Source organism: Carcharodon carcharias, chromosome 9 (genome assembly GCF_017639515.1).
Source record: "Carcharodon carcharias isolate sCarCar2 chromosome 9, sCarCar2.pri, whole genome shotgun sequence".
NCBI classification, from domain to species: Eukaryota; Metazoa; Chordata; class Chondrichthyes; order Lamniformes; family Lamnidae; genus Carcharodon; species Carcharodon carcharias.
This window is the reverse complement of record NC_054475.1, coordinates 149,275,570-149,302,722: the sequence shown is the minus strand read 5'-3', so window position 1 is coordinate 149,302,722 and position 27,153 is coordinate 149,275,570. Positions and strand designations below refer to the sequence as shown.

At 42.5% G+C, this 27,153-nt stretch overlaps 1 protein-coding gene across 2 annotated transcripts in view; it reads left to right on the top strand.

The window, feature by feature from the left end:
* The window catches only part of LOC121282306 (sestrin-1-like), a 56,698-nt gene that overhangs the window by 18,187 nt on the left and 11,358 nt on the right, over window positions 1-27,153 (top strand). For both annotated transcript variants that reach the window (XM_041195967.1, XM_041195968.1), the window contains 7 exons: window positions 11,494-11,559; window positions 16,424-16,624; window positions 19,434-19,616; window positions 20,517-20,756; window positions 22,921-23,071; window positions 23,674-23,792; window positions 25,634-25,824. In XM_041195967.1, the coding sequence (XP_041051901.1) occupies window positions 11,494-11,559; window positions 16,424-16,624; window positions 19,434-19,616; window positions 20,517-20,756; window positions 22,921-23,071; window positions 23,674-23,792; window positions 25,634-25,824 (1,151 nt within the window). The remainder of the gene's footprint in view (window positions 1-11,493; window positions 11,560-16,423; window positions 16,625-19,433; window positions 19,617-20,516; window positions 20,757-22,920; window positions 23,072-23,673; window positions 23,793-25,633; window positions 25,825-27,153) is intronic.

Here is a 27,153-nt window from a genome sequence, read left to right as displayed (position 1 = left end):
AGAGGAAAAACACTAGCAGCTGTGAGGAAAGAGCAGGGGATGGGACTAATGGGATAGTTCTGATAAAGGTCTGGTATAAGCACCATGGTGCTAATAGCCTCCTAGTTTGCAGCAAACTTCAGAAATTTGCTCCACATAGCCAGCTAAAGTTACATAGTGACAGTTGACATGGTACAGTCAACATGACATGCATTAAGTGACTTTTCCGCCTTGTGGGCTGGTACATCTGACCTTACATAATTACAAGTGGGCACCTTTTGGATGAATTGGCATGAATCACCCCTTTGCACATTTTCACAAGGAAACCACAGACCTCAGTGTAGCTCCTCACCCTAAGAGCACAGAAAAAGTCTGAAACTTGACATTGAAATCATGAAATTGAGGCCAACCACTCTGCCACCTGTAGTTATTCACCGTTATGCCCAGGCAGGAATATCATCACCAGACCAATACCATATGGCAGTCAGGTACTAGGAGGTGTGTGGAGAGCTCCCTTATCAGGAAACAAAATCTTACCATTTAAGATATATTTTCTTTCCCAGGTTGTTAACTATAAATTTTTGCATGGGATATAGAGCACGGAATCAGGCCATTCAGTCCAGCCGGTCCATGCTGATGTTTATGCTCCACTCTGCCTCCACCCATCTTCTCTCATCTAAATCTATTCATCATAAATCCTTATTTCCTTCTCCCTCATACATGCTTGTCTAACTTCCCCTCAAATGCATCTGTGCTATTCACTTTAACCACTCCCTGTGGTAGCGAGTTCCACGTTCTCACCACTCTTTTGGTAAAGAAGTTTCTCCTAAATTCCCTATTGGATTTTTTGGTGACTATCTTTATATTAATGGTCCCTAGCTATGCTGTTCCTCACAAGAAGAAACATTCTCTCTGTATCTCCCTGTATCCACTCTATCAAAACCTTTCATGATTTTAAATACCTCTATTGGGTCACCCCTCTTTTTTTCAATAAAAAGAGACCCAGCCTGTCACTCCTTTCCTGATAGGTATACCCATGCATTTCTGGTGTTACTCTTGTAAACCTTCTCTCCACCTTCTCCAGTGCCTCTGCATGCAGTACTCTTAAGTATGGTCTAACCAAGGTACAATACAAATTTTAGCATAACCCTACTTTTCAATTCTATCCCTCTAGAAATTATTTCACATTGAAACACATCTGCCACTTCGGTAGTTTACCTGCAGTGTTTCTGCCACTTTGGTAGTTTACCTGAAGTCTTTCACAATCCTCTTGTCATCAGAAAATTTCAATATTGTTCTTCCATTCTGGAGTAAAAATATTTATCAATATATAGTAAATGAGATCTGACCCAAGATGGATCCACATGAAGCCCAACTCGCCCTGTCTTTACAGTCCAAGAATTTTCTTTTTACCCCTGACCTTTGGCCCGCTCTTGAACCACCTCTGTAGCAATGTGGACACACTCCCCTTAATGTCATGTCATATACTGCTGCTCTTGGTTACCCTTTAGTAGGAGAAACTGGACACTGGGATAAATGCCTACAGTCTAGTTACGGCAGGAAAGCATTCCTGCCCTGTCCATTCTTTAGTCAGGTCTCATGATAGCCAAACACTATCAGGCTACGGGAACCGAGCAGGAGAGTGGGATTGACTGGATGGCTCTGTGGTTAGCTGGCATGGACTCAATGAGCCAAATGGCTATCTCCTATACTATCTATGACTGTATCCAAATTGTTGAACCTCTGATCATCTCACATTATGGAAACCTCTTCAAAAAAGATCTTTTTGCTATTTCTGTGATTAATTTGCTAAAAACAACCCAATTTGAGAAACATTAAAATATAAAAGCCAACATAGAAAACATTAATGTCTCATGGCCGTCACTTCCTATTTTGTTTTTCCGATCCTTGTGAAATCCTGTGGATTCGATTAAGCGCAGCATGTAAAAATGTGTATAGTCCATTTGATATGGTTCAAGGCCATGTAGGCTCAAATTATTCTATTTTTCAGCCATTTGAGGTTGGGATCTGCCAGTAATAATTGGAGTTGGGCTGAGAAAAGCAGCGAACTTCCTTGACGGGGAATCAAAAAAAAAAATTAATTCGTTCATTGAGTTCAAATGGACGGTTAAAACTTGTTAATGACCAGTGGGAGCTTGGGAGGGGCCAGTCCTAAAAGGATAGTTCCTGATAAGTAATCCAATACAGCATCAGTTCAAGTTAGTGACAGATGAGGCTTCCCATGGGCGGGCAGCTGTTATGTCTGTCAGTAGCACGGTCGGTATGTGGAGGCGTCACGTTTCAATGCTGACAAGGACTAGTAGTAACTCTTTCGAGTACAAACCCATTTCCATCTCTTTCAGATGAAGTTACATTGTTTCATAGTTTGCCATTGTGAGATTTGAACTCTTGATCTTGGGGTTACAAGACCAGTACCATAACCACTTGGCTATTTAGGCCAAGCCCACGGACTAGTAGTAGTTGAATAGGATATCATGAGCCTATTAACCCGTTCTTCGTTGACCGTGTGCCAGTTTATTACTGTAAACAATCGACTGCAGCAGTTCTTAAATGTGTTGATCTCCTATCAGGTAGTGTTTCAAACCACCTGCAGATATTTGGAGGCAAGTGTTAAACTTGCTCATCATTGGGTGACATAATTGCTTCAGAGCTGCATTCAGGCTCTTCATGCTGCAAAAGATTTAGTTAATCAAACTTATTTATTAAACAGAAACTACCACGGAACAACTCAGAAGGTTCATTCTAACAAAGCTTACCTAAAATCTTTTGCTATCCTGCTTGTGAGAATTCTGTCAGTGTCTTATAGGACCACTGCCTTTAGCTCCCCTTTGGCAAAGGTAAAGTCTCTTGGCTTTGCGCTTTGAGCACAACAATACTCTGGCCTCTGTCGTGTTATCTTTCCTCACCCGGGGCAACAAAGGAGGCTCTGCCGTTAGCCACAGTTTCTTTAGGAAAGGGTATAGCTGGTTTTGAATTCCACACAGCAACCCTACTAGAAGTACCAATGTACAGGTACCAGATGAGAATAAGAACAGGTTCAGCTATTTCAGGTAAAATCCTAGCACTTGCTGTTCAAGATTTGCCCATGATTTTTTTTTATTAACAAAATTTGTTCTTTTCATGCAATAATACGGTGTGGAAAAATAGGTCAGAACACTTTACGATAAGATCAAAGAAGAAAGACATGGAGTAAGTGATGGAAAAGATGATTAAAACAAAGTACTATTGAGGAAAAGATATTAAGAGGCTTCTGAAGGAAACGAGAACAGTAGCAAGAATAGTTTTGGAGGTTTAGGGTAATCTTTGTCCCCACCAATGTTTTTCTGTGTAGCATCTTGTTCCATTGGGTGATGAATCTCCGTAAAAAGAAATACCTCCTGAGATCTAACCTAGTTCTATGTTTGCGTAATTTATACTCACTTGTCCTGGTCCTCCCTAACCTACCTAACTCAAATAGCCTATCCTCATGGACCAAATCTAATAATTTCACTATATAAAGACCTCAATCAAATCTCCATAAAGTCTATGTGTTTCTAGAGTTTAAAAAAAAATCTATTTAAGCCTATTCTGGTAATCAAGGGCGTTAAACCTAGGTATAGATCTAGTGGCCCTGCTCAGAACCTTTTCCAAAGCCTCTATATTGCTTACCATGTGAGATGGACAAAGTATTCTGACTCTGACACTTTTTTTTCTTAAAAGAATGAGGAGATAAAGGCCAGGTGTTTCAAAATGGGATCTTCTGGCCTTGAGGTGGAAATTTACAAGTAGTTCCAATTCATCTTTCAGGTGAGAGGTTAAACTGAGGTCCCGTCTGCTCTCTCAGTTGGATGTAAAAGATCCCCTTACACTATTTTGAAGAGCAGGCAAATTCTCACCGGTGTCCAGGCCAAAACTTATTCTTTAATCTAGTCATTATCACATTACTATTTGAGATTGCTGTGTGCAAATTGGCTGCTGCATTTCCTACATTACAACGGTGACTACACTTCAGAAATGCTTCATTAGCATTTTGGGTTGTCCAAAGGCCATGAAAGACGTATAAAAATTCAAGCCTTTCCTTTATTGGCCCCAGCAGTTAATGAGCACCTGAAGTTCCTTATACTTGTCGATTCAGGCAACTTTCTCACAGAAAAGAAAAGAAAGGCTTTCATTTACATAGTGCTTTTCATGACCACCGCACACCTCAAAGTGCTTTACATCAACAAAGTACTTTGAAGTGTGTAATATAGGAAATGCAGCAGCCAATTTGTACACAGCAAGTTCCCACAAACAGCACTGTGATACTGACCAAACAATCTGGTTCTTTTTTGGGGTCGATTGAGGGATCAATATTGGCCAAAGCACCAGAGAAATAACTCCTGTTCTTTGAAGTGGTACCATGGGATCCTTTACATCTACCTGAACAGGTCCACTGGAGTGGGACTTGAACCCAGAACCTTGTGACTGAGAGGCAAAAGCTCTACCAACTGAGCCATAACAAACACACCAGGAATGCTTGATCAGTAATGCTACAAACATCATAATTGTCTACGCGTGAGCAACGCCATGGAAAAAAAAATTAATATGAAGAATAATAACTGATAACTAAGATTGAATTACAACCTTGAATCTATTTGAATAATTTAGATGGTTTAAATATCAGATGATGCATATCTGAGGGTGTATTACAGGCCAGAATCTAATCAAGGGGTTTGGATAATTTCATGAACGATAGCTTGACACATTTGGGGGGAAGCTAATGAATGGACTATAATATCGAGAGCATGTGGGAACTGCGTACTGAGTACTGAGGCTTGAATTACCTGATATGTTAGAGCTGCTTGCAGTTTCTGAAGTCCAGCCACTTCCAAGTGCCCTGAATGGGGACTGGGATTTCTGAGTTGAGATTGGATTTTGGTAAATCCAAGCAACAGAATAGAGATTTCAGACGAACTGATGTTGGCCCTGGCACAGTGGAGATGGCCTGGCATGACTGAACAGCCACCAACTCCATAGTCCATAGTGGCACCAACAATGCTGCACATTCAACCAAAGTACCTTCAGAATAAGGAAGAAAAACAAAATTAATTCCAGAATTTTGCTGTTGTGTAACATCTTCGTCAGAAGTACATTGTTATAAATATATATTTTAAGATGAAAATGAATGTTGTGCTGCAGTGTGTAATGTTGACCAGTCTTTCAAGAATGGGGGATATTTGGAAATGAGCCCAGAATAAGTCTATATACGTTCCAGAGCAGAACATTACTGTCGAGGAAACTTAAAGGGCCCTCAGAACTGAAGGGACGACGAGGTATCTTGCCTTTGGTGTGTACAGACTAGCTGCTCCTAAAGACCAGGTGCAGGGAGGAATTTCTAGAAACCTGTAGTCCAAATTTAAATTGTACTGTTATTGGGCTTTCAACATGTGGGGCTCCATGGTCACTTTCTCATGCAACACTTAGATTTTGCTGGAATCACAGAGATGTGAAATTTTCCAATTGTGCCACTGGATTGTAGCAATAGCATCCCCTTGTGATTTGGACTAGACTTTAGTACCTTTTTGCACGTATTTCTTTAATCTCCATGGCAGACTTTTAACCAATAGGTGAGACAAGGTTTTATTGAAGATGCTAAGCTGCTTTTATTTCACAGTAAGTTGAATATACAGAGCAACAGTTAATCACGTAATTCGATAAGTAAAACTTTGTGTAATGAGATAGAAATAATAAATATGCTATGCTACCCCGTTTGACTTAAAGTTAATTTTCTAACTGCTCTCTCCTATGATCCATCCTTTTGGCTGCCATGCAATTTTTTCAGGCTGCTCACTTCTGGGCTTTTGCTCATCCATGTCCATACAGGAAGCTGGGACCTGGTTCCTAACTCCTCTTTCTGGATTTGGCCAGAACAGTTGCTAATCAAGACGGCTACTGCATCGCACCTCTTTTTGAAACTAGCTTTGTGTAAAGCTCAACTGGTGTTAGATGTGGCTTGGCAGGTTGCGCTCGTGCCCCTTGAGTCAGAAAGCTGTGGAAGACTCAAGCACATAATCCAGGCTCGCGCTGAAGTGCTTCACTGAGGGAAGGCCTTACTGTTGGGGGTGTAGTCTTCCAGGTGAGACATTACAGCGAGGCCCCATCCGCCCTCTCAGGTGGATGTAAAATATTCCGTAGTGCTATTCAAAAAAGAACGAGGAGTTCTCCCCGATGTACTGACCAATATTTATCCCTCAACCAGGATCAGTTAAATTATCAGCCCATTTATCTCATAATTATTTGTGGGACCTTGCTGTGTGCAAGTTAGTTGCCATGTCTCCGACTTTACAGCAGTGAGTATATTTCAAGAAATGCTATATTGCCTGTAAAGTGCTTTGGGACATCCTAAGGTTGTGAAAGGTGCTGTACGGATGCAAGTTCTTTCTTTAACAGGCAACAACATTCCATTTTCCTCCCTTCGCCCACAGTATGAATATCTATTAGGAGCCCTTGGGATGAGATTACAGTTCCCCTATTGTTTCCGATAGTCCTTCATAATGCTGTTTGTGTCTGACTTTAGTACACATCTGGAAAGTGGCTGTGGGCCTCATTTTCAAACTGTGGAAATCCACTTTGTTTGTCCACACCTAGTATTTTCAAGTACCTTTTTTTTAAACATAGCCTTTAAATGGAACAATGATTTTTCAAAAAATCAAATCCTGAAATGTGACAGTGAGTTTCAAGCTTGAGAGAGAGGGTCCCATCCACTGCAGCCTGATTGAAGGTGACAGGGGAGGGAATGTCTAAGAAGAGTATGTCTTGATCAATGCACTCCTCCACATCTCTCGGGAGAAAAGGATAGCAATAAAATTGTTTTAGCAGTTATTTTGTAAAGGGGCAAGTTGAGAAAAAAAAAAATTTTTCTCGATGACAGAAGAAAATTTTAGTGCTTAAATATAACTCCTCAATACAGGAAACTCAGAAACTTTTCCTCTCAAACCGTAAAGAACAAAAGAAAGCTGTCAGCTGCAGTCTTAAAACTTGGTCTCAGGCCAAGGTGATGTTTTGTTTAATGCTGACATGCAGTAAATTTCACCATCCAAAGCTGCTTTTTGTGAGTACCTTTCTATACTGTCGGTTTAAATAAACCGGCATAATGCGTTGATGAAACTAAGCCGTGGTGACATCATGTTAGTATGGGCTTTTCAGCTCGTTGCATTGGATCGGAGACTCATGGAAGAAGTCTTGCAGCAAAATTTTAAACCAAGCTTTAAATTTATACTCTGCGTAGTTTCTGTGGTCATTAAGTAACGGGTGTTAGTGTAGGGGAAATGGAACACTTTGCCGTTTCAGGCACTAGTGCCAGCATCAAGCAATCTGTGACAGTTATAGCACACTTCAGAATGTAGCATAAATGAAGCGTAGAACCTCAGAAGAGTAACTCCTACTCGAGCCTCCACCGGTGAGATTGCCAATATGTCAAAGTATTGTTTTTTTCATATTGAAGTCTGTTGGCCGGGACTGCTCGGATGAAATTAAGTGTCTACTGACTGAAAGGATCCTGTGTGAACTTAGGAGTATGTGGGCATGAGCTTGCAGCACAAAGCGACTCATGAAATGGCACAAAAGTAGCAGTCTCAATCTGGCTTCAATGTTAGTTTCCGAGGGAAGAGAAAAAAATAGTCACCGTGCTGCAGTGAGATTTCGTTTTTTGCAAATGGAACTTGGGTACATTTTTTTGGGGTCAGAGGTTTGCACGTGAATGCTTGTTGCTGACTGCGTGGCAACATTGACAAGAAGTATTTCACGCTCCCGCATGGACATCTGCCACCTTAATCAGCACAAGAAAAACTTGCAGCGTAAACTTTCTCCAGCATCAACGATAGGTAGCGCTTGGGCTGTTTGCGTCTTCATTCAGCGTTTGTACCAAATACTGAACCAAAATTGAAGAAGCAAGTCTCAGAAAATGAAGTACGTGTGTCTGTGTGTGTGTGTGCCTACGTATGTGCATTTAGGGGCCGATAACATGATGGCAGCTGCCCAGTGAGCTGACCCAGGACAACACCTGTGCTGCATCACCGTGGCCATTTTATTTACCCATGGGAAAAGACAAGGGCTGGAAATTGAACTGCATTTTTCGGACACTACATAGGACCCAAAATGGTGAGCAGACAGCGTGTGCACATCTGGCTGGCAGCACAATGCCTACCATATTGGTTAAGGACAAAGGAGAGGCGTCTTTTATCCATACATTAAACAGGTGTTAGGCCTTTTGCACATGGATTTGCCATGAACATTGAAATATAGCCTGCAGCCCAACATCTAGAGAACCTCAGACTTCCCAATCAGGGAGGCGGGGCACGAATTAACATCTCCTCCCCCCAGCAATTAAAGATCGTTACGGCACAATTTCTAGACCAAGTGTTTTGGCTTGAGCTAAATCTGTAATGTTGCTTGAGGCTAGGGTGGGAAATGGAAATATGACTGCACTGATAAGTCAGCATGGCATGAAGACGTATTGTTAAATATAAACTCTGCATCTAACTGTGCTAAAGCTGACTGGAAAGTACATGTTGCTGATGTTGGATTCCTGAAATTAGAAAATGTTCCATTGCTCAGTAATGATTTGCTTGGGAATATGGTTGGGATTTTTGTGGAAGGAGGCTGAGTTAACTCATACCGCCAGTTTAGGGTGTGTGTGTGGAGGGAAGATCGTAAGAGTGGTACGGCTACAAGGAGTAATGTTTAAGCCAGCTCAAATGCCACCAGTGTTAATGTGCTGAATGGTCTTAACCATGACTTTGTAAGGCGAACATAAGGACCTTGGAGTTAAAAGTGGCCTGACCAACAAACTTGAAGGGTATCTTGTTGCACTTATAGACATAGGTGCAAATCTACACTGATTGCATCTTTGGGTTCATACTATAAATTATTTTCAAAGGGTTCTAGTGGCCAGTTCCTTAGAGCCTCCTGTTGTGCATACAGTTTTGATAACTGCAAAGATATCAGTCTGCTCTGAAACATGTGTGGTTACTTACTGAAGCTGCTGCAGTGCACACTTTTCCAGAGGCTTCAGTGGGCATGTTAGTGCCAGTTAACTCTGCAAAACCATACCGTGCTCCTTTAAAATGTTGCCGTGATCTTTTCCAACGTGAGTAATAACTGACCTTTGACCATTAATAATCATTTAGTTATGACCAACATTTATTGTCACTTTCTTTGCCTCCATTTTGTGTTTTTCTCTTGGTCTCCCTCTTTATCTGTGATGCTGTTTATATGTTTAAACCTCCGTCTTTTCCATTTCTCTAACTTTCATTCTTCTATCGCTAGCTCGGTTATTACCTCTGTTTCTGTTGTTCTTCCCTCCTGTTTTCTGTTCTGCTTAGTCTTTTTTCTCTTCCTGTTTTTCTCTGTCGATATTTATTTCTCTCCTACTGCTTGCTTTCTCCCTCTGCTTCTGTTTTTTTTATGTTCTCTGCCTCTGTTTCTCCCCTTGCTACAATACTTTACTCCCTCAGCTTTTAGGTGTTTCTTTATCCTCCATTCATGCCTCTCTGCCCAGCTACACACTAGTGAAACGTGATAGATGAAGTTCAGAATACACTGATAGATTATCACTTCAGTACTGTGTTGACACGACCTAGATACGAGCAGCACTACTGTTCCACATTTCACTCCACAGACATATATTTGCAGATCTCCACAGTACGAGCTGGACGTGCTGTTCTGCGTCCTGGGTTATTTGAAACCCCCTCATCTGTCTTGTGTTTACTGTAAAGCTTTTCAGTGCCAGAATTTTAAGCAGCTTTGCCTGCTGCACAATTGTTGGACTGATTGATTTTGTTTGTAGGCATTGCCTTATACTTGGGTATTGTTCCACAGGCAAGGACCACCCAACAGTACCTCGTTTTCATACTTATTAATATCTGAACCTAGAGATTGTTGGCTGGCTATTTTGTCATGTAGGGTATGATAGCTGTACCGGATCTTGTTATCGCTCTTTGCCCTTACACCCAACAACTTGCAATTATATAGCGTCCCAAGTTGCTTCACAGCGGTGTAATCAATCAAGCCACATACAGAAACATTAGGACAGGTGACCAAAAACTGGGCTGCAGAGGTAAGTTTTGAGGAGTGTATTTTTTGTTTTAATTCTCATTTCTTCCCTGGGTTTTTTTGCCTACTTAACTTGAAATCTATGTCCTTTGAAGAGTTTATGAAAATGTCGGCGGTAAGACATCCCTTCAACAGATCTTATTGAAAAGGTTTCTAATTGCAAGTGAATGATACAAGATTCATGTACAAGCAGCAAGTCTGCAGTAGCCAGTGGTGCCAGAAATATGGGGGAGAATTTTCTCCCCCTTCGGGTGGGGGGTTGTGCGGGGTCGGACGCGGGCATGGCATGGAGCCAATCGGTGCCCCAGATCAGGTCCACGCTGCCATTTTACCTGGGCAGGCCAATTAAGTTCCGCCCAGCGTTGTGTGCTCCCTGTGTGGGCAGGGCAGTGGGGTGGGGGGGGGGCGCGTTGCCTGAGTTGGGAAAGAGCATAGAAATCTTCCTGAGGCACAGAGGTGCCCCAGGGAGGTCAGTTTTAAGTCCAAAAAGTTTAATAAAGTAACGAGAAAATTTTTATGATATGTCCCCTCATGTGAAATTGTCACATGATCTGGGACACATGCATTAGTTTCAATGAAAATTTTTGTCAAAATTTAAAATGATTCATGAAACCTCATCCCGCCCGTGGATGAGGTTCCATGAAAAATGCAAAGGCCGCCTGGGCTCTTCGCCTGCCCCCCCACCCCCCCCAACCTTAAGGTTAGACGGGCAGCTCCATTAATTATTTTAATTGAGAGTTAAATGGCCTTAATAGGCCTTTGACAGTTCAGCGTGCGTGCAGCCGACTCAGGTGTGCGCCCGCCAAACTGAAAGTCTGAATGACGCACGCCCGATGTCACCATGTGTCATTTTACACCTCGGCGAGCGGGCCCCGCCTCGGCTTGCCGAGCCAAAGATTCAGCCCGTGGATTCCTTGCAACTTTTGCTGGAACTTTTGGTAACCTTGGTCTCTCTGCTGCAAAATTTCCACATTTTTTTCAGCTTAGCCCTTGCAACTGTAGTCAGTCCTGTCCTGAACTTCCCTCTCTTGTTTCGTCTAAACCCCAAATACACCTCTCTTCCTCATCTCTCAGTCTGCACACTGCTGAAATTAAGAGTCAGCACTCTGCCTGGTGCTTTAATTCATTTGTCCCCAGGATCTTTAGAAGCTCCTCCCTTTCCACCCAGAATCTCGGGGTTTTGAAACCAAACCTGGCATTGTCTAATGGTTGTTTTCTGATTTACCTCCTCTTGTTCTTTTAAACCGTGCCAGTGTTCTGTACAATGGGCCTTGACCTTTTAGCCAAGTTTCTAAATATATGAAAAAGAAATAAAAGGAAATTAACTGAAGCTTGCCTAGTTGTGAAAAGAGCTTTGAAAGGTAGCTGAATAGTACATCAGTCTGGCGTTTAGTAACATTTCTTCTCCTGATTCTCTTCCAGGACCGGGCAGGCAGGGTCCCTCGACCATGTACCAATGGGCAAAATCCATTGATACCAGAGCATGAGGTAATGTTCAAATTAATTCTGTTTTACTGCAAATAAATTTGGAAAATGAGCCATTCTGGTAGGAAAAAAATATCGAATGGGCTTATTTTAGAGATGCACACTCCTGGTGGGCAAAACTCCCCTGCGAGGGAATGTAATTGAGAAATCCATAGGGGTAACGTACCCACTCTCCCAGCATGTCAGATACCCCAGTGATGGCGTGTGATCATAAAATTGGTTCATGTATCTTTTCAGTCCTTCCAGTTACCTTTGTTTCCCTTCTGAAAGCGCAGCCTTAATACTGTGGGATAGTTCTACAGGCACCTCCCACCCACCAGCACCTTGTCCACTGGCTATTGCACGTGTGAACCTAGCTAATGCACGTGTGATGTTCAATCATAGGGACATCATTGCCAACCCAATTCTATCATTCTGAAGTCCAATAGGTCACCGAATAAAAATCAGGAATCAGAATCCTGCCTGATTAATTTTTCAACTCCCAAGCCCGAATGCAGCTAGTGACCCATATTGCTGTCCCAGCCTAGAAATAACCTGGGGCTTTTGTAGTCTGCATGGCTCAGTTTAATCTTGAGTCTTGAAAAGACGTTTCTAGAACAATCATTCGAAAGGTTGAAATTTCTTTTGCCAACCATTTACGATTGCAGACTTTTAGTTTATTTTTTCGTCATCGGCACTTGTTGTGAATATTAGACGAGAGGGTAAATGTGCGGCCTTCCTCCTAAACATCTCTACCTGAGCTGCTGTGCAACCAGACGTTAGGCATATATTACAGAAACATGAGTGACCCTTCCCTCCAAGTTTATCCCACTCCCAGGGAAGCAAGTGTTTTTCCACTTGATACTTTCCACCAAAGGCGGAGCTTGGCCTATGCTAGCTTAGTGAGCAAATATAACATCATAACATATGAATTAGGAGCAGGAATAGACCTCTCGGCCCCTCAAGCCTGCTCTTCCATTTGATAAGATCATGGCTGATCTAATTGTGGCTTCTACTTTCCTGTCTACCCCCTATACCCTTTGACTACCTTGATAGAAAAGAATCTTATATAACCGAACCTTAAAAATATTCAATGGCCCTGCCTCCACTGCTTTCTAGGGGAATGAATTCCACGGTCTAATGACCCTCTGAGGGAAAAATGTCTCCTTCTCTCAGTGTCAAATGGGAGACCCCCCACCTTATTTTAAAGTGTGTCCCCTAGTTCTCGTCTCCCTTATATGGGGAAACATCCTTTCAGTATTCAACCTATCAAGTCCTCTCAGGATCTTATATGTTTCAATAAGATCATCTCTCATTCTTCTAAACTGCAATGGATATAGGCCCAACCTGTCTAACCTTTCCTTATAAGACAGCCCCTTCATTCCAAGAATCAGTCACGTGAACCTTCTCTGCACTGCTTCTAATGCAGTTACATCCTCTCTTAAATAAGGAGAGGAAAACTGTGCACAGTGCTCCAGGTGTGGTCTCATCAACCTCCTGTACAACTGTAGCAAAACTTCCTTACTTTACATTCCATTCCACTTGCAAAAAACAACAATACTCCATTTGCCTTCCTAATCACTTGCTGTACCTGCATACTAATATTTTGTGATTCATGTGAGAGGACACCCAGAACCCCCTGTACCTCAGAGTTCTGCAATCTCTGTTCATTTAAGTAATATGTTGCTTTCCTCTTCCTCTTGCCCAATTGTACAAGATCGCATTTTTCCCAAATTATACTCCATTTGCCAAATTCTTTCCCACTCACTTAACCTATTTGTATCCCTTTGCAAACCTCTTATGTCCTCTTTACAACTTACTCTCCTACCTATCTTTGTGTCATCAGCAAATTCAGCAAACATACATTTAGTGCCTTTATCCAAGTCATTGATATAGATTGTAAATCGTTGAGGCCCCAGCACTGATCCCTGTGGCACTCCATCTGTCACATCTTGTCAACCTAAAAATGACCCATTTATGCCTACTCTGTTTCCTGTTGCCAACCAACCCTCTATTCATTCAAATATGTTACCCCCTACACCATGAGCTCTTATTTTGCATAGTAACCTTTGATGTGGCACCTTGTCAGATACCTTCTGGAAATCCAAGTGCACCAAGTGCACATTGCTTGTTACTTCCTCAAAAAATTCTAATAAACTAGTCAAACATGATTTCCCTTTCACAAAACCATGCTAACTCTGCTTGATTACATTAAGATTTCCTAAGTGTCCTGTTATGACCTTCTTAATAATAGATTGCAACATCTTGCTTGAGAGATGTTAGGCTAACTGGCCTGAAGTTTCCTGCTTTCTGTCTCCCTCCTTTCTTGAAGAGAGAAGTTACATTCACTAATTTCCAATCTGATGGAACTTTTCCAGAACCTGGGGAATTTTGGAAAATTAAAACCAATGCATCTATTATCTCAGCAGCCACTTCTTTTAAGACCCTAGGATGAAGTCCATCAGGTTCTGGGGACTTGTCATTCTTTAGTTCTAACAATTTTCTCAATACCCTTTCCCTGGTGATTGTAATTGTTTTAAATTCCTCCCTGCCTTTCACATATTCATGTACAATTATTTCTGGAATGTAATTTATCTTCTCCAATGAAGACAGATGCAAACTATCTATTCAGTGCATCCGCCATTTCCCTATTTTCCATTATTAATTCCCCAGACTCTCTCTAGACGATTATCTGCTACTGTGTCTCTGCTGACCTATCCTTTAACCTGATTTCCCAGTTCACTTTAGCTAGTTCCGTCTTCATACCCTTAAAATTATCTTTACTTGAGTTTAAAACACTAGTCTTAGACCTACTCTGCTCCCTCAAACTGAATGGAAAATTCAATCATGTTATGATCACTGTTCCATAGGGGTGCCTTTCCTATGAGGTCATTAATTAATCCTGTCTCATTGCGCATTACCTAGTCTAGAATAACCTGCTGTCTGGTTGGCTGTAGAATGTGTTGCTGTAAGAACTGTCCTGAAAACGTTCTATCTTTGCCAATCAGATTCATATAATCTATATGTAGATTAAAATCACCCATGATTATCATAATACCTTTCTTACAAGTCCCCACTATTTCTTCCTGTATACCCCGTTCTATAACGTAGTTACTATTCGGGGACCTATAAACTACTCCCACAAGGAACTTCTTAGCTTTGCTATTTCTTATCTCTACCAAGCCTGATTCTGCATCTTGATCTTCAGAACTAAGGTAATCTCTCACTATTATACTAATGTCATCCTTAATTAACAGAGCTAACCCACCACCTTTTCCTGGTTTCCAGTCCTTCCAAAATGTCACGTACCCTTGAGTATTCAGGTCCCAGCTTTGTCACCTTTCGGCCATGATTCTAATGGCTAACAGATCTTACATATCCGTTTCTATTTGAGCTGATATTCATCCGTTTTATTATGAATGTTATGCATATTCATATTCAGAGCCTTGATTTCTGTCTTCTTTACTATTTTTGCATGCTTAGCCTTATCTGCTGGTGCACTCTTAAGTTTGTACACTCTGCTGCTTCCTGCCACGCTTTGATTATCATTTCCCTTAATGCTATCTTGCTCTTTTGCCTTGTCCTCTCACTTTAATTTATCACATCTTTCCTCACCCCCACTATTTAGTTTAAAGCCCTCTCTACTGCTCTAGCTCAATGACTCGCCAGAGCACTGGTCCCAGCCTGGTTCAGGTGAGGACCATCAGAATGGGTACAGCTCTCACTTTCCTCAGTTCTGGTGCCTGTGCCCAATGAATTGAAATTCATTTCTCCCACGTGAATCCTTGAGTCATGCATTCAACTCTCTAATCTTATTTGCCAATTTGCTTGTGGCTCAGGTAATAATCCAGAGATTTTTGAAGTTCTGTTTTTTAATTTAGCCCAGTCTTATCTATGTCATTGGTACCTACATGGATGACACTGGATTCTTCCCCCTCCCATTCTATAAGTCCCTCTCTAGCCCAGAGCAGATGTCCTGAACCCTGGCACCGGGCAGGTTATACAACCTTCTGGACTCGCTCTCTGAGAATTGTGTCTGTATTGTCCCCTACTACCACTACCTTCCTATTAACTCCCCCTGCTTGAATGCCTGTACCATGGTCAGTTTGCTCATCCACCCTGCAGCCCATACAAGCTATAAGAACCTCGAACCCGTTGAACAATTACAAAGGCTGAGGTTCCTCCATTGCTCCCTTCTCCATGCTCACAGCTGCCTCGTTCGCAGTCACGCCTTCCTCTCCCTGGCCATGGACCAAATCAGAAGACCCCAGCCTAAGAGGCGTGACTGCCTCCTGGAACAAAATATCCAGGTAACTTTCTCCCTCCCTGATGCATCACAGTGTCCAAAGCTTAGGTACTCCAGCTCATTAACTCTGAGCCGAAGTTCCTGTACTTGCTGCAGACGTGTTTGCCTTGGATCAGTCTGTTGTCCATCAGCCGCAGCTGCAACGCATCACCTGCCCTGCCATCTTTAGTGTTTCAATTACTTAATTGTTTTACTAATTAAATTTTAATTAATGGCTCTAGCCCTGCCTGTGCTTAAATTCTTATTATTTCAATCAGTATTCTGCTTACCCCAATTGAAATTCCTAGTTTAGATAAGTTAATTAGGAAATACTCACCAGCCACATATAAGGAATAAAACAATGTAACAAGTTGCACATACACGAAGCAGGGGATGGGGAAGGTTAAAAGTTGCAACAATCTATAGTGTTACTGCAGCAATCTTGACGTGCAAATCCCCTTTCCACATTTGGGAGCAGATGGTGTAAGCGGAGTTAAAGAACTTGTGAAATTGATAAACTTAATAGTTAGCCTGACTTCTTTGAAGTGAATGGATTTTAAGAAATTATACTGACTTTTCTGTTTTGTGTGTTTTTAATGTTAGATCAACAAGATGGGTGCAGAGAATGAGCGGACCCACCTGTTGTTTGTGAAAGCACTGGGCAGCAGGAGCTGCCTAGATGGAGTCGTGCAGCTCATGGGATGCCACCCTCAGTACCTGGAGTCATTCCTGAAAACCCAACACTACCTGCTGCATATGGATGGACCCCTCCCTTTCCACTACCGACACTACATCGCCATCATGGTAATGTCATTGTGCCTTTTCTGCCAAGCTTTAGAATATAGTGCGATTTGTTGTGGTATTAATGCACAGGGCACAGCATCCATTTTACCCAGTTTCGGATTTTGACCTCTCCTTGCAGAAGAGGTACCACTACTGGGGTGTGTCACATTACTGGGGTTTGTCACACTGCCCCCTCATGGCTACCCTTGGAGCAGTGTGACCAGCTCAGCCTCTCAGTCACAGACCTGACTGGTGTAGAGGAACATTTGTGAAGGGAGCAAACATGTGCTTTGTTGGATGTTAACACATTATAAGAAGGGGAGGGGTGAGGGTTTATGATTAACTTTTACCTTTTTTCATTCTTTTTTTGCTGGATCATATCTCATGTTTTCAACCTCTAACAGTCAACAACAATAACTTGCATTTATACAAGCACCTCCACCTGTAGTAAGGTTGCTTCATAGAAGTATTATCAAACAGAATTTCACACCGAGTCACATAAGGAGATTATTGGACAGGCGAATAAAAGCTTGGGCAGAAAGGTAGGTTTAATGGAGGAAAGAGAGCAGGAGAGACAGGGAGGTTTAGGGATGGGATTCCAGAGCCTGGCACCTTTTGAAAGCTGAAGGCACCTCAGCCAATGATGGGGTGTTTAAAATTGAGGATACACAGATCAGAATTGGGAGGAACACTGATTTCTCAGAGGATTGTAGGATTGGAAGCAATCATGGAAATAAGGAAGGGGCAAGGGGAAGGAGGGATTTGAAAACAAGAATGAGAATTTTAAAATTGAAGCATCCTCTAGAGCAGGTGTTAGTTGCACTGAAGCAGAGAATTCTCACAGAGGTCAGTATGTCATCAATGGAGTTTTCCAGGTTGCCCACTGAAGCAGTTGAAATTCCCGGTGATGTCTAGTCCTGGTAAGCATCGTCCACTGTTGGAGCTGGAATGCTGCAATAATCTAATATAGTGAGGTGCACTTAAATAAATATGTTGTAGGCAAATAGGCTATTTAAACAAATCAGGATCCTTATACAAGTCCTTTTCACCGTCCTTTCATTGTTTTCTTGGGTCCTTGTGTCTCTGTCTTGAGTCACTGAGAGGTAGGACGCCATTTCAGCCTGGCGTTAGCAACAGTGTCCATATCAGACTCAACACCACACTGAAATCTCGATGTCTTCTGCTGGCCTTCATTCCAGTCTCAAAACGTTTTAGGGAATTTTTGTTTGTGCCGTTCCCCTGTAGCCTATTTGATATGTGTACCATTTCCAGCCCAGGAGGGGCTTTTTTACTTGCTCTAGGGAAATCCCTGTTACTTCTAGGGGACATTGTTACAGTATAAGGGGACACTCATTTAAAACTGAGATGCAAAAGAATTTCTTCTCTCAGAGGGTAGTGAATGTCTGGAATTCTCTACCCCAGAGAGTTGTGGAGGCTAGATCACTGAAAGCATTTAAAGAGGAGGTAGATAGATTTTTGAAATATCAGGGAGTTGAGGGCTATAAGGAGCTGACACAAAAGGTGTTGAGGCCTGGGACAGATCAGCTATGATCTTATTGAATGGCGGGGCAGGCTTGAATGCCCAATTCCTGCTCCTAATTCTTACCTTCTTTCTTATGTTCTAGTTAATGTTTCAAACATTTTTATTGAAAGAATGCCATCAGGAATACTAACTGCAATGGGTTAATGCAGCAGTTTGAAGGAGCTGAATGAACGAGGCACAGTTGATGTTGAGCTATCTCTGTGATAGGGATTGTGAGGGAAGAATAATCACTTCACTAAGGGTGTGAAATCTTCCCCCATTTTCTGTAGCGGTTCCCTCTTTATGTTAACTTCAGTAACTTCATCGAACCAGCGTTCTGTGTTGATGACTGGAATGACCACACCATCACCAACATCAACCCAACTCCTTTGTGATATTCACCTCAGTTATCTCTCAGCAGCATCTTGCCTCAACGAGAATCTCCACCCGTTAACCCAGCTCCTGCATCACTCAAGCTCAATAATTCCCACCAGAGAGCACCCCTGATGTTTTAAATGTTCACTATTTTTATAAAATGCTCAAAAAATGAATACAAAAATACTTATTCTCTGAAACTATTTTTATAAAGGGGGATTTCTTGGTGAGGATGCTTCTTTAAACCAAATCATTCATTTTAAATTAATTTTGTCTTTAAAGACAGGGAAACTCACAGGTGCCTAAATCCCAGGAGTTATTTGTTCTTCCTCGAACCATGTCCCCCCTGTATCAGCATATAGTGTAAAGTGGTTGCTGAGTATAGAGTCCATTATCTGCTCTCAGGTGGAGCAAGCCCTTGATTCTTTCCCCGTGGACATGTGTTCAGTGCTGTTTGAGAATTCAGTTTTCCTCAAAATGATGATACCATTTCATGATGCCAGTAGTCCTCAAGTCCTTCACTCAAATGGTTGGCTGTTCTAGACAGTGTGAGGTTCAGATTTCTCCACTTTTGGGTTGTGAACCTTTGGAGCCCTCTACTCCAGAGAGGTGTGGTGCTTAGTCGGTCAGTGTATTCAAGTAAGGGACCAACGGATTTTTGAATATTGAGGGATATTGAAGGTAGTGCAGGAAGGCATTGCTAAGGAAGAATATCAGCCGTGATCTTACTGAATGGTGGCGCAGGATCGAGGGGCTGAATGGCAGACTCCTGCTCCTATTTCTTGCACCTCTTTCCCTCAGTGGCACATAATGTGCTGCAATGACCCATCAAGGAATGTTGTTTAATTTACTGTGGCTTCAGGTCCTAATCTTGAACTTTTTTGTTAAACCTTCACTCTTTTCTTTCTTTCTCAAACACACATACCTATCTAGGCGGCAGCCCGACACCAGTCCTCTTATTTGGTGGAGGTTCACATTAATCAGTTTTTGCAGGTGGGTGGTGACCCACAGTGGCTGCAGGGGCTCGACTGTATCCCTCAGAGACTGAGGAACCTGAATGAGATCAACAAGATCCTGGCACATAGGCCCTGGCTGATCACCAAGCAACACATCGAGGTGAGATTCAACCTTCTGAGAACATACCATCTGGGCTAAAGCTGAAGCTGAGCCACTGTTCAACCACATCCTACATATTTGGACTCCCCGTGACTTGATCATATCGACACAAATAAAGTGGTAAACTTAAAACGGCAAGACAATTTTGATCAATTGTTATTTATATTCAAAAGTAGATCAGTAGTGTCTGTGTACTGCAGATCCAGCTTTGTTCTGGTTTCATAGAATCATTCAACACAGAAGGAGGCCATTTGGCCCATTGTGCCTGTGCTAACTCTTCAAAAGAGCTATTGAATTAGACCTACCCACCTGCTCTTTCCCATAGCCCTGCATATCTTTTTTTTCCTTTTCGAGTTTAGTTTCCTTTTGAAAGTTACTATTTAATCTGCTTCCACCATAGATTCAAGCAGTGCATTCCAGAGCATAACAACTTGCTCCAAAAGGAAAATAAAACCTAATTTTTCCTGGTTCCTTTGCCAGCTACTTCTAAAACTGTGTCAAAACTAAAACAAAAATACCTGGAAAAACTCAGCAGGTCTGACAGCATCTGCGGAGAGGAATATAGTTAACATTTTAAAACTGTGTCCTTTTGTTTTGGAGACTCTTACCAGGAAACAGTTTCTCCTTATTTACTCCATCAAAATCCCCTCTTAGTTTGTAGAGTGCACTAGCCAAATATTTTTACTGGGCAAATCTGATGAAAATCTATTCTCTGATATCTCTTGCCTTACTCCTTGGAGTCAGTTCAGAATAATGTTATTAGAGGCTGGGAGTATCTCTCTCCGTTGTGGGAGAAAAAACCAGAAAAAGCAATGAAATAAATGAAGCAGGGGAAAAAAAAAATCAAATCAAAATATTTTTCGCTACCTTCTTAAAATTTTGCATTTTCTATCTACCTAGAACTTGCTGAAAATTGGAGAGCACTGTTGGTCACTGGCAGAGCTGGTACATGGGGTTGTGCTGCTGGCTCATTACCACTCGCTGGCGAGTTTTGTTTTTGGCTGTGGGATAAGTGCTGAGGGAGGACACGAGGGTGGCCATGTCTTAAGGCCATCGTCGATTAACAACCAGTGCTCTGGCGACACAACGAATGGGAATGGCAACATCCCAGACCCCTCACTGGCACATCGCAGGCGAAGGGTAAGCAATATCTTGTTGGTGAGGGGGTACGGGTGGGAGGGTTAATGTTAGGTCGTACAGAGAGCTACAGTACTAGTGCAGTGGAGCCCTGGCTAACTTTACACAGGAAGATTCTGTGATGGGTAGCGAATTGCAGTTATAACCCTTCATATAGCAGAGAACCATTTTCAGGAGCACCCCTGTATTTTTTCAGGGCGGAATTTTATTAAATCATTTTATTTGAGTTGGAAGTGGCTTTACCAATAATATTTCACAGAACCACATGGCTGCTTCGCGCCTAAGTGGATAGGCCCAACTTCTTCCACTGATTGTGCAGTTGTTTACTGGCAGTGCAATTTTTTTTCCACCATTTTGAAAAATGGATTTACATTTGATGGGGTGTGCATATGCAGTCTTTTGTAAATGTAGGTGCAGTAATCCCAAACAAAATTATGTTGTTACTCCCCATTTCTCATGACACTGACCGTTGCTGAAGTGCAGTTCCACTGGTACCACATCCAAATGACCACCACATCCTAATGACCATTGGTCATTAACGAGACAGTGAGGGCTGAACTTTATGTAGCCTGCTAGTGAGGGATAGGAGGTGGAGGTGGAAAATGGTGAGGGGTGGAGTTCCCGTCACCTCACCGCCATGCGGAAGATGATAAAGGCCCTTGCACTCAGTGGCCAATTATGCATTTAAGTAGCCATTTAGCAGTCTCCTCCCCCCGCCGCTGGTGAGATTGGTCATTGGGATGGGAGCCCCAATAGCAGCTCATTACCTGCACAGCAGACCTAAAAACTAGCTGGGGCTTCCCTGAACAGCCGCTGGCTTTCCCGGCCAGTCATCAGGGCTTCTGCCTCTCTGACAGAATCCTGGTCCTGAGTTTCAGAAGGCTATTCAACTCCAGTTACGTATCACAGCTGAGCCCACTCCTGTCCCCATCCAGCATTTAAGCACAATACAGTGGTGCCTCGGTTAATAGTTCCCTCGCCTCTGAGTTACAAAGTTCCCAGTTCAAGTTGCACTCCAGGACTTGAGCACAGAAATCAAGGCTGACTCTCCATTGCAGCACTGAGAGAGTGTTGTACATCAGAGGTGTGTGGTCTTTCAGAAGAGATGTTAAAATGTGGCCCTGTCTGTCCTGTCAGGCAGATGTAAAATATCCCATTGTACTCTTTTGCAGAAGAGCAGGGGAGTTATCCCTGCTGCCCTGGCCAATATTTATCCCTCAAATAGCATCACAAAAGCAGATTGTCTAGTTATTACACATTGTTGTACATGGGAGCTTGCTGTGCACGAGTTGGCTGCCACGTTTCCTACAACAGTGAGCAATACTTCATTGGCTGTAAAGTGCTTTGAGACATTTGGTGGGCATAAAAAGCACTTAAATGCAAATCTTTTTCTTTCAAATACTTCTCAGCACAAGTCAATGGACTTCAGTCAATCTGACACCATCATTGTCTTTCCTCTCCATAGCCTTGTGGTGCTCAGGCCTGTTGCATTCTACTATCCTTTAGATCAGCAAATCCAGCACCAACTATGAATTAAACTTTACTTTCCTGGCTGCTGTGTCTCTGTTTCTCACTGCATTTTCCCACTAAACCATTGGGAAAAATGTCATCCCTTCAAGCCTTCTGCTGAGCTTTGAACTCTGTTGCTGTCTCCTTTATATATGAGCTGATTCATTCTCATCAGTTGAAAAGACAACACAAGAACACTGGTTGGGATTGAATCTACATAATCAGTAGAACAGATCAAGGGAGGAACATAAATATTGGTTAGTTTGTGGTGGGGGGGGGGGGGGGGGCGGGGTGGTGGAGATGTGTGTCCCGGCTTCGGTAGGCCATGGACTTGCTGCATGTGTAATGAGGTTTTGTAGCTCAACACTTGATTTGAGCGGGGATTGAACGTTGTGGCCTTGCTTTTGTCAAGGTGTTGGGGGAGAAGAGGAGTTGGATTCTGAATGTCCTAATCCCACTGAATAAGGAGGAGGATGATTCAGTTAGGTGTCAATCAAGTGCAGTGACAGCCTAAGAAAGACCAGGGCTAATAAAAACAGAAAATAAATACTCAACAGGTCTGGCAGCATCTGTGGAAAGAGAAACAGAGTTAACGTTTCAGCACCATGATCTTTCATCAGTACTGCAGTGCTGACTGATTATATTTTCATTTCTTCAGTCAGTGGATTATTCCAGTGATTCCGAATGTTTGGCAGACAGGATGCAGAAATTCCAGGCAGAGAAAGAGAATGAAGAGGAGATGCTGCGGGAAGAAATATGGATTGGATTGGAGACAGAAAAAGACACAAGTCCACCAACAGTGACCAGGGGTAAGCAAGGTGCCCTGCAACTGGATTTTTATTTGTATAATAATCCTGTTTCCAACTATTAATTTCATTCCTTCTGTCTTGTATTTCATTCACCCTGCCAGTAATTAGTTTCCTTTCTCTGGAATATGTTTGCCTGCTGCGAACTGTTGCCAGGAATTTGAGGCTATTCTCCTTAACATGTGCATCCCCTCCATATTTAGAACTAATGTGAAATAATCAGTAATGAGATGGAAAAATGTCTTGGAACTCCAGAGTACCGCACAGTAATATGGTGGCATCTACATTTACTCTCTCTCTGTGACTGGGCTCCACATCTCAGCCACACCATTCTCAGGGGCGGAAGAAGGGGAAATCTTGGGGAGAGTCATTACTGGGCTGCTTCATCAGGTCGTATTAGCGGTCAACACGAGCAGCATAGGCAGAAAGCCTTGGAGCAGGTCATCCTGTTAATCACTCGCAAAATTGGTAAGACTAGAAGAGGGATTGAAAATAGGGAACAAAAACTAGAACCCTCACACAGAGAACTAAAGTGGAAAAAGAGGGAGAAGGTTGTTGTTTTTGCGATCCCTTTTAATCCCCTGCTTCTGACTTTGATTACACAGCTCTGGAAGATAAACCTGTCACAATACCTGACTTGTCCTGTTACGTGGAAGACCCTGAGTTTGGTTACCCTGAATTTGCCAGAAGAAGTGGAGAGCAGCTGCCTGTTTTCCGAGCTCAGGTATAATCTCTGCCGTAGAATGTGGCAAAGGCTGCTTGTACCCTACCATGACATTTAGGCTGTGGGTACCCATATGTGAAACTTGAAATTAAGACTGATTTACAAAGTTGGGAAGGAGAGATGAGAGGTTTATACCAAATTTGACACTGAAGTTAACATGGTTGATTTCTTTTGCTTGCTTGCATCTTGTTCCCTTCTTCCTCTAATGAATAAACAAGAGCTGACATTCTGGACTGGGCTCTGAGGCTGACTGTCACTGGATTCAAGGGTTGAATCTAAGACTAAGGGTGGAGACTAAGAACATAAGAAATCTGCCATTCGACCCATCGAGCCTGCTCCACCATTCAGTAAGATCATGGTTGATGTGATTGTGGCCTTAATTCCCCTTGACTTCCATGTAGATCAAAAACCAGTCTAGCTGAGCCTTGAATATATTCAGTCACCCAGGCTCCACTGCTCTCTATGGAAGAGAATTCCAAAGATTTAACAACCCTGAGATAAGCAATACCATTCATCTCCATCTTAAATGGGAGACCCCTTATTTCTAAACTGTGTACCATAGTTCTAGGTTCCCCCACAAGAGTGAACATCCTCTCAGCATGTACCCTGTCAAGCCTGCTCCGAATCTTATATGTTTCAATAAGATCATCTCTCATTCTTCTAAACTCCAATGAGTATAGGTCCAACCTGCTCAACCTTTCCTCATAAGTCAACCTTTTCATTCCAGGAATCAGCCGAATGAATCTTCTCTGAATTGTTTCCAACGCAAGTACATCCCTCCTTAAGTAGGAGATCAAAACTGTACACTAGGTGTGGTCTCACCAATGCCCCTGTGCAGTTGTAGCAAGACTTCCCTACTTTTATACTCTATCCCCCTTGCAGTAAAGGCCAACATTTAATTTGCCTTCCTAATTACTTGCTGTACCCGCAGCTAACATTCGTGGTTCATGTACAAGGATGTTCAGATCCCTCTGTACTGTAGCATTCTGTAGTCTTTCTACATTTAACTAACCTACTTTTCTATTCTTCCTGCCAAAGTTTTGCAATCTCACATTTTGCCACATTATACTCCATCCACTAAAGTTTTGCCCACTCATTTAACCTATCTATATTCCCTTGCAGACTCTTTGTATCCTGCTCACAACTTGCTTTCCTATTGTCAGCAAATTTGGCCAAAATATAGTTGGTCCCTTCATCCAAGTCATTAATAGAGATTGTAAATAATTGAATCCACAGCACTGATCCCTGTGGCACTCCACTTGTTATAGCTTGTCAACTTGAAAATGACCCATTTATCCCAACTCTGTTTCCTATTATTCAGCCAATCCTCTATCCATGCTAATATATCACCTCCATCACCATGAGCTCTTATTTTGTACAGTAACCTTTTATGTAGCATTTTTGGAGCCTCTATTTCAAGCTTGATATTAAGGTTGATATTAAACTGTAGGTGCAAGTGACCTGGTTTGATAATGACTTACATAATAAAAGGAAGAACCTGTGTTCGAGCCTTGGCTCTTAGTTAGCTTATACAACCTAAATTCAGAAGTTGACGTAGGGGCTGACGTGGATAATGAGAGAAGGAGCTATTATCTCAGTAGAAGACTCGACTGGGGTGAGTGCCTAAAGGCCACAATGCATAAATTAATGCTCACACGGATTTATAGTGGAGGTTTGATACAGAGCGTTGATCAGTATGATAAAGTTGCATATTTAAAGGCCCAAAAATAAAAAGTGACCAATCTCCTTCCTTTCTTTGTCCTTCTCCCCACCAATCCTGTTTTTCTTCTGGCCATTGTCACATGTTAAAAGACTGGTTGTATTTGGTATTTCCTTGACAGGACTATTCCTGGGAAGACCATGGGTTCTCACTCGTGAACCGGCTGTATTCAGACATTGGCCACCTCCTCGACGAGAAGTTCCGCACTGTGTACAGTCTGAAGAATGGCACCATGGCCAAACAGCGAGGCTGTGACTTCTCAGCACTCAAGAGGGGCATTTGGAACTACATACACTGCATGTTTGGTATTAGGTAACTTTAACTGTCATTTGTACAACACCATTTTCAATAAAACAGTCGGTTTCTTAGAAAAGTTTAAAAACTCTCAGAGAGAAGACAAGGAAAGAACCCCATATCGTGTAGGTTGAAATGTGAACTAGGTCATTTTCTTACCATATAAAATCACCCACAATTCTTTCTCTTTCTGTGGTCATAAGAACCCATTCATGAAACAGAGATAACCAGAGTAACTTAAATATTTTCTCTCTTCCCCTCCTCAAGGTGTGGACTTATAATAGAATACGTTTCCACAGGTGTTAGTCCCTTTCTGGCAACCTGTTCAACCAGCCATTCTTCGTGTGTGATCTTCAGCATCCATACAAGTATAGCTTCGAGCAATAGTCACTGGATAATTGTAAGATTTTATTCCCCACTTCCCCAGCTCAGTGTCGCAACCCTCCAGATGCCATGATTGAGAGAAAGCGCTAAACCCAAAACCTTTGTGCCTAGCACCACACTGGGGAGTGAAGTTACCCTGTATTATCATGGAGCTTGGAGAGTGTGTCAGTGTTTAAAATCCACTGATGAAAAAGAGTAGTATCACTGTCACAGAATCACAGAATGGTTACAGCACAAAAGGGGGCTATTTGACCCATTGTATTTTGTGCTGACTTTCCGAAGGAGCAGTTCAACCAGTGCCACTCCCACATCTTCTCTCCATAGCCCTGCACATTCTTTTCAGATAATAATCCAATTCCCTCCCAAAAGCCACAGTTGAACCTGCCTCCACCGTACTCTTAAGAAAATAAGAAATAGGAACAGGAGTAGCCCATTTGGCCCCTCAAGCCTGCCCCACCATTCAATAAGATAGTGGCTGATCTGCCCCAGGCCTCATCTCCCCTTTTGTGCCAGCTCCTCATAGTCCTCAATTCCCCGATATTCAAAAATCTGTCTACCTCCTCTTTAGATACTTGCAGTGATCTAGCCTCCACAACTCTCTGGGGTAGAGAGTTAAGCAGTGCATTCCAATTTTTTTTATTCATTCATGGGATATGGGCTTTGCTGGCTAGGCCAGCATTTATTGCCCATCTCTGATTTCCCTTGAGAAGGTGGTGGTGAGCTGCCTTCTTGAACCTCTGCAGTCCCTGTGGTGTAAGTACACCCACAGTACTGTTAGGAAGGGAGTTCCAGGATTTTGACCCAGTGACAATGAATGAACAGCAATATATTTCCAAGTCAGGATGATGAATGACTTGGAGGGGAACTTCCAGGTGGTGGTGTTCCCATCTATCTGCTGCCCTTGTCCTTCTAGATGGTAGTGGTTGTGGGTTTGGAAGGTGCTAAGGAGCCTTGGTGAATTCT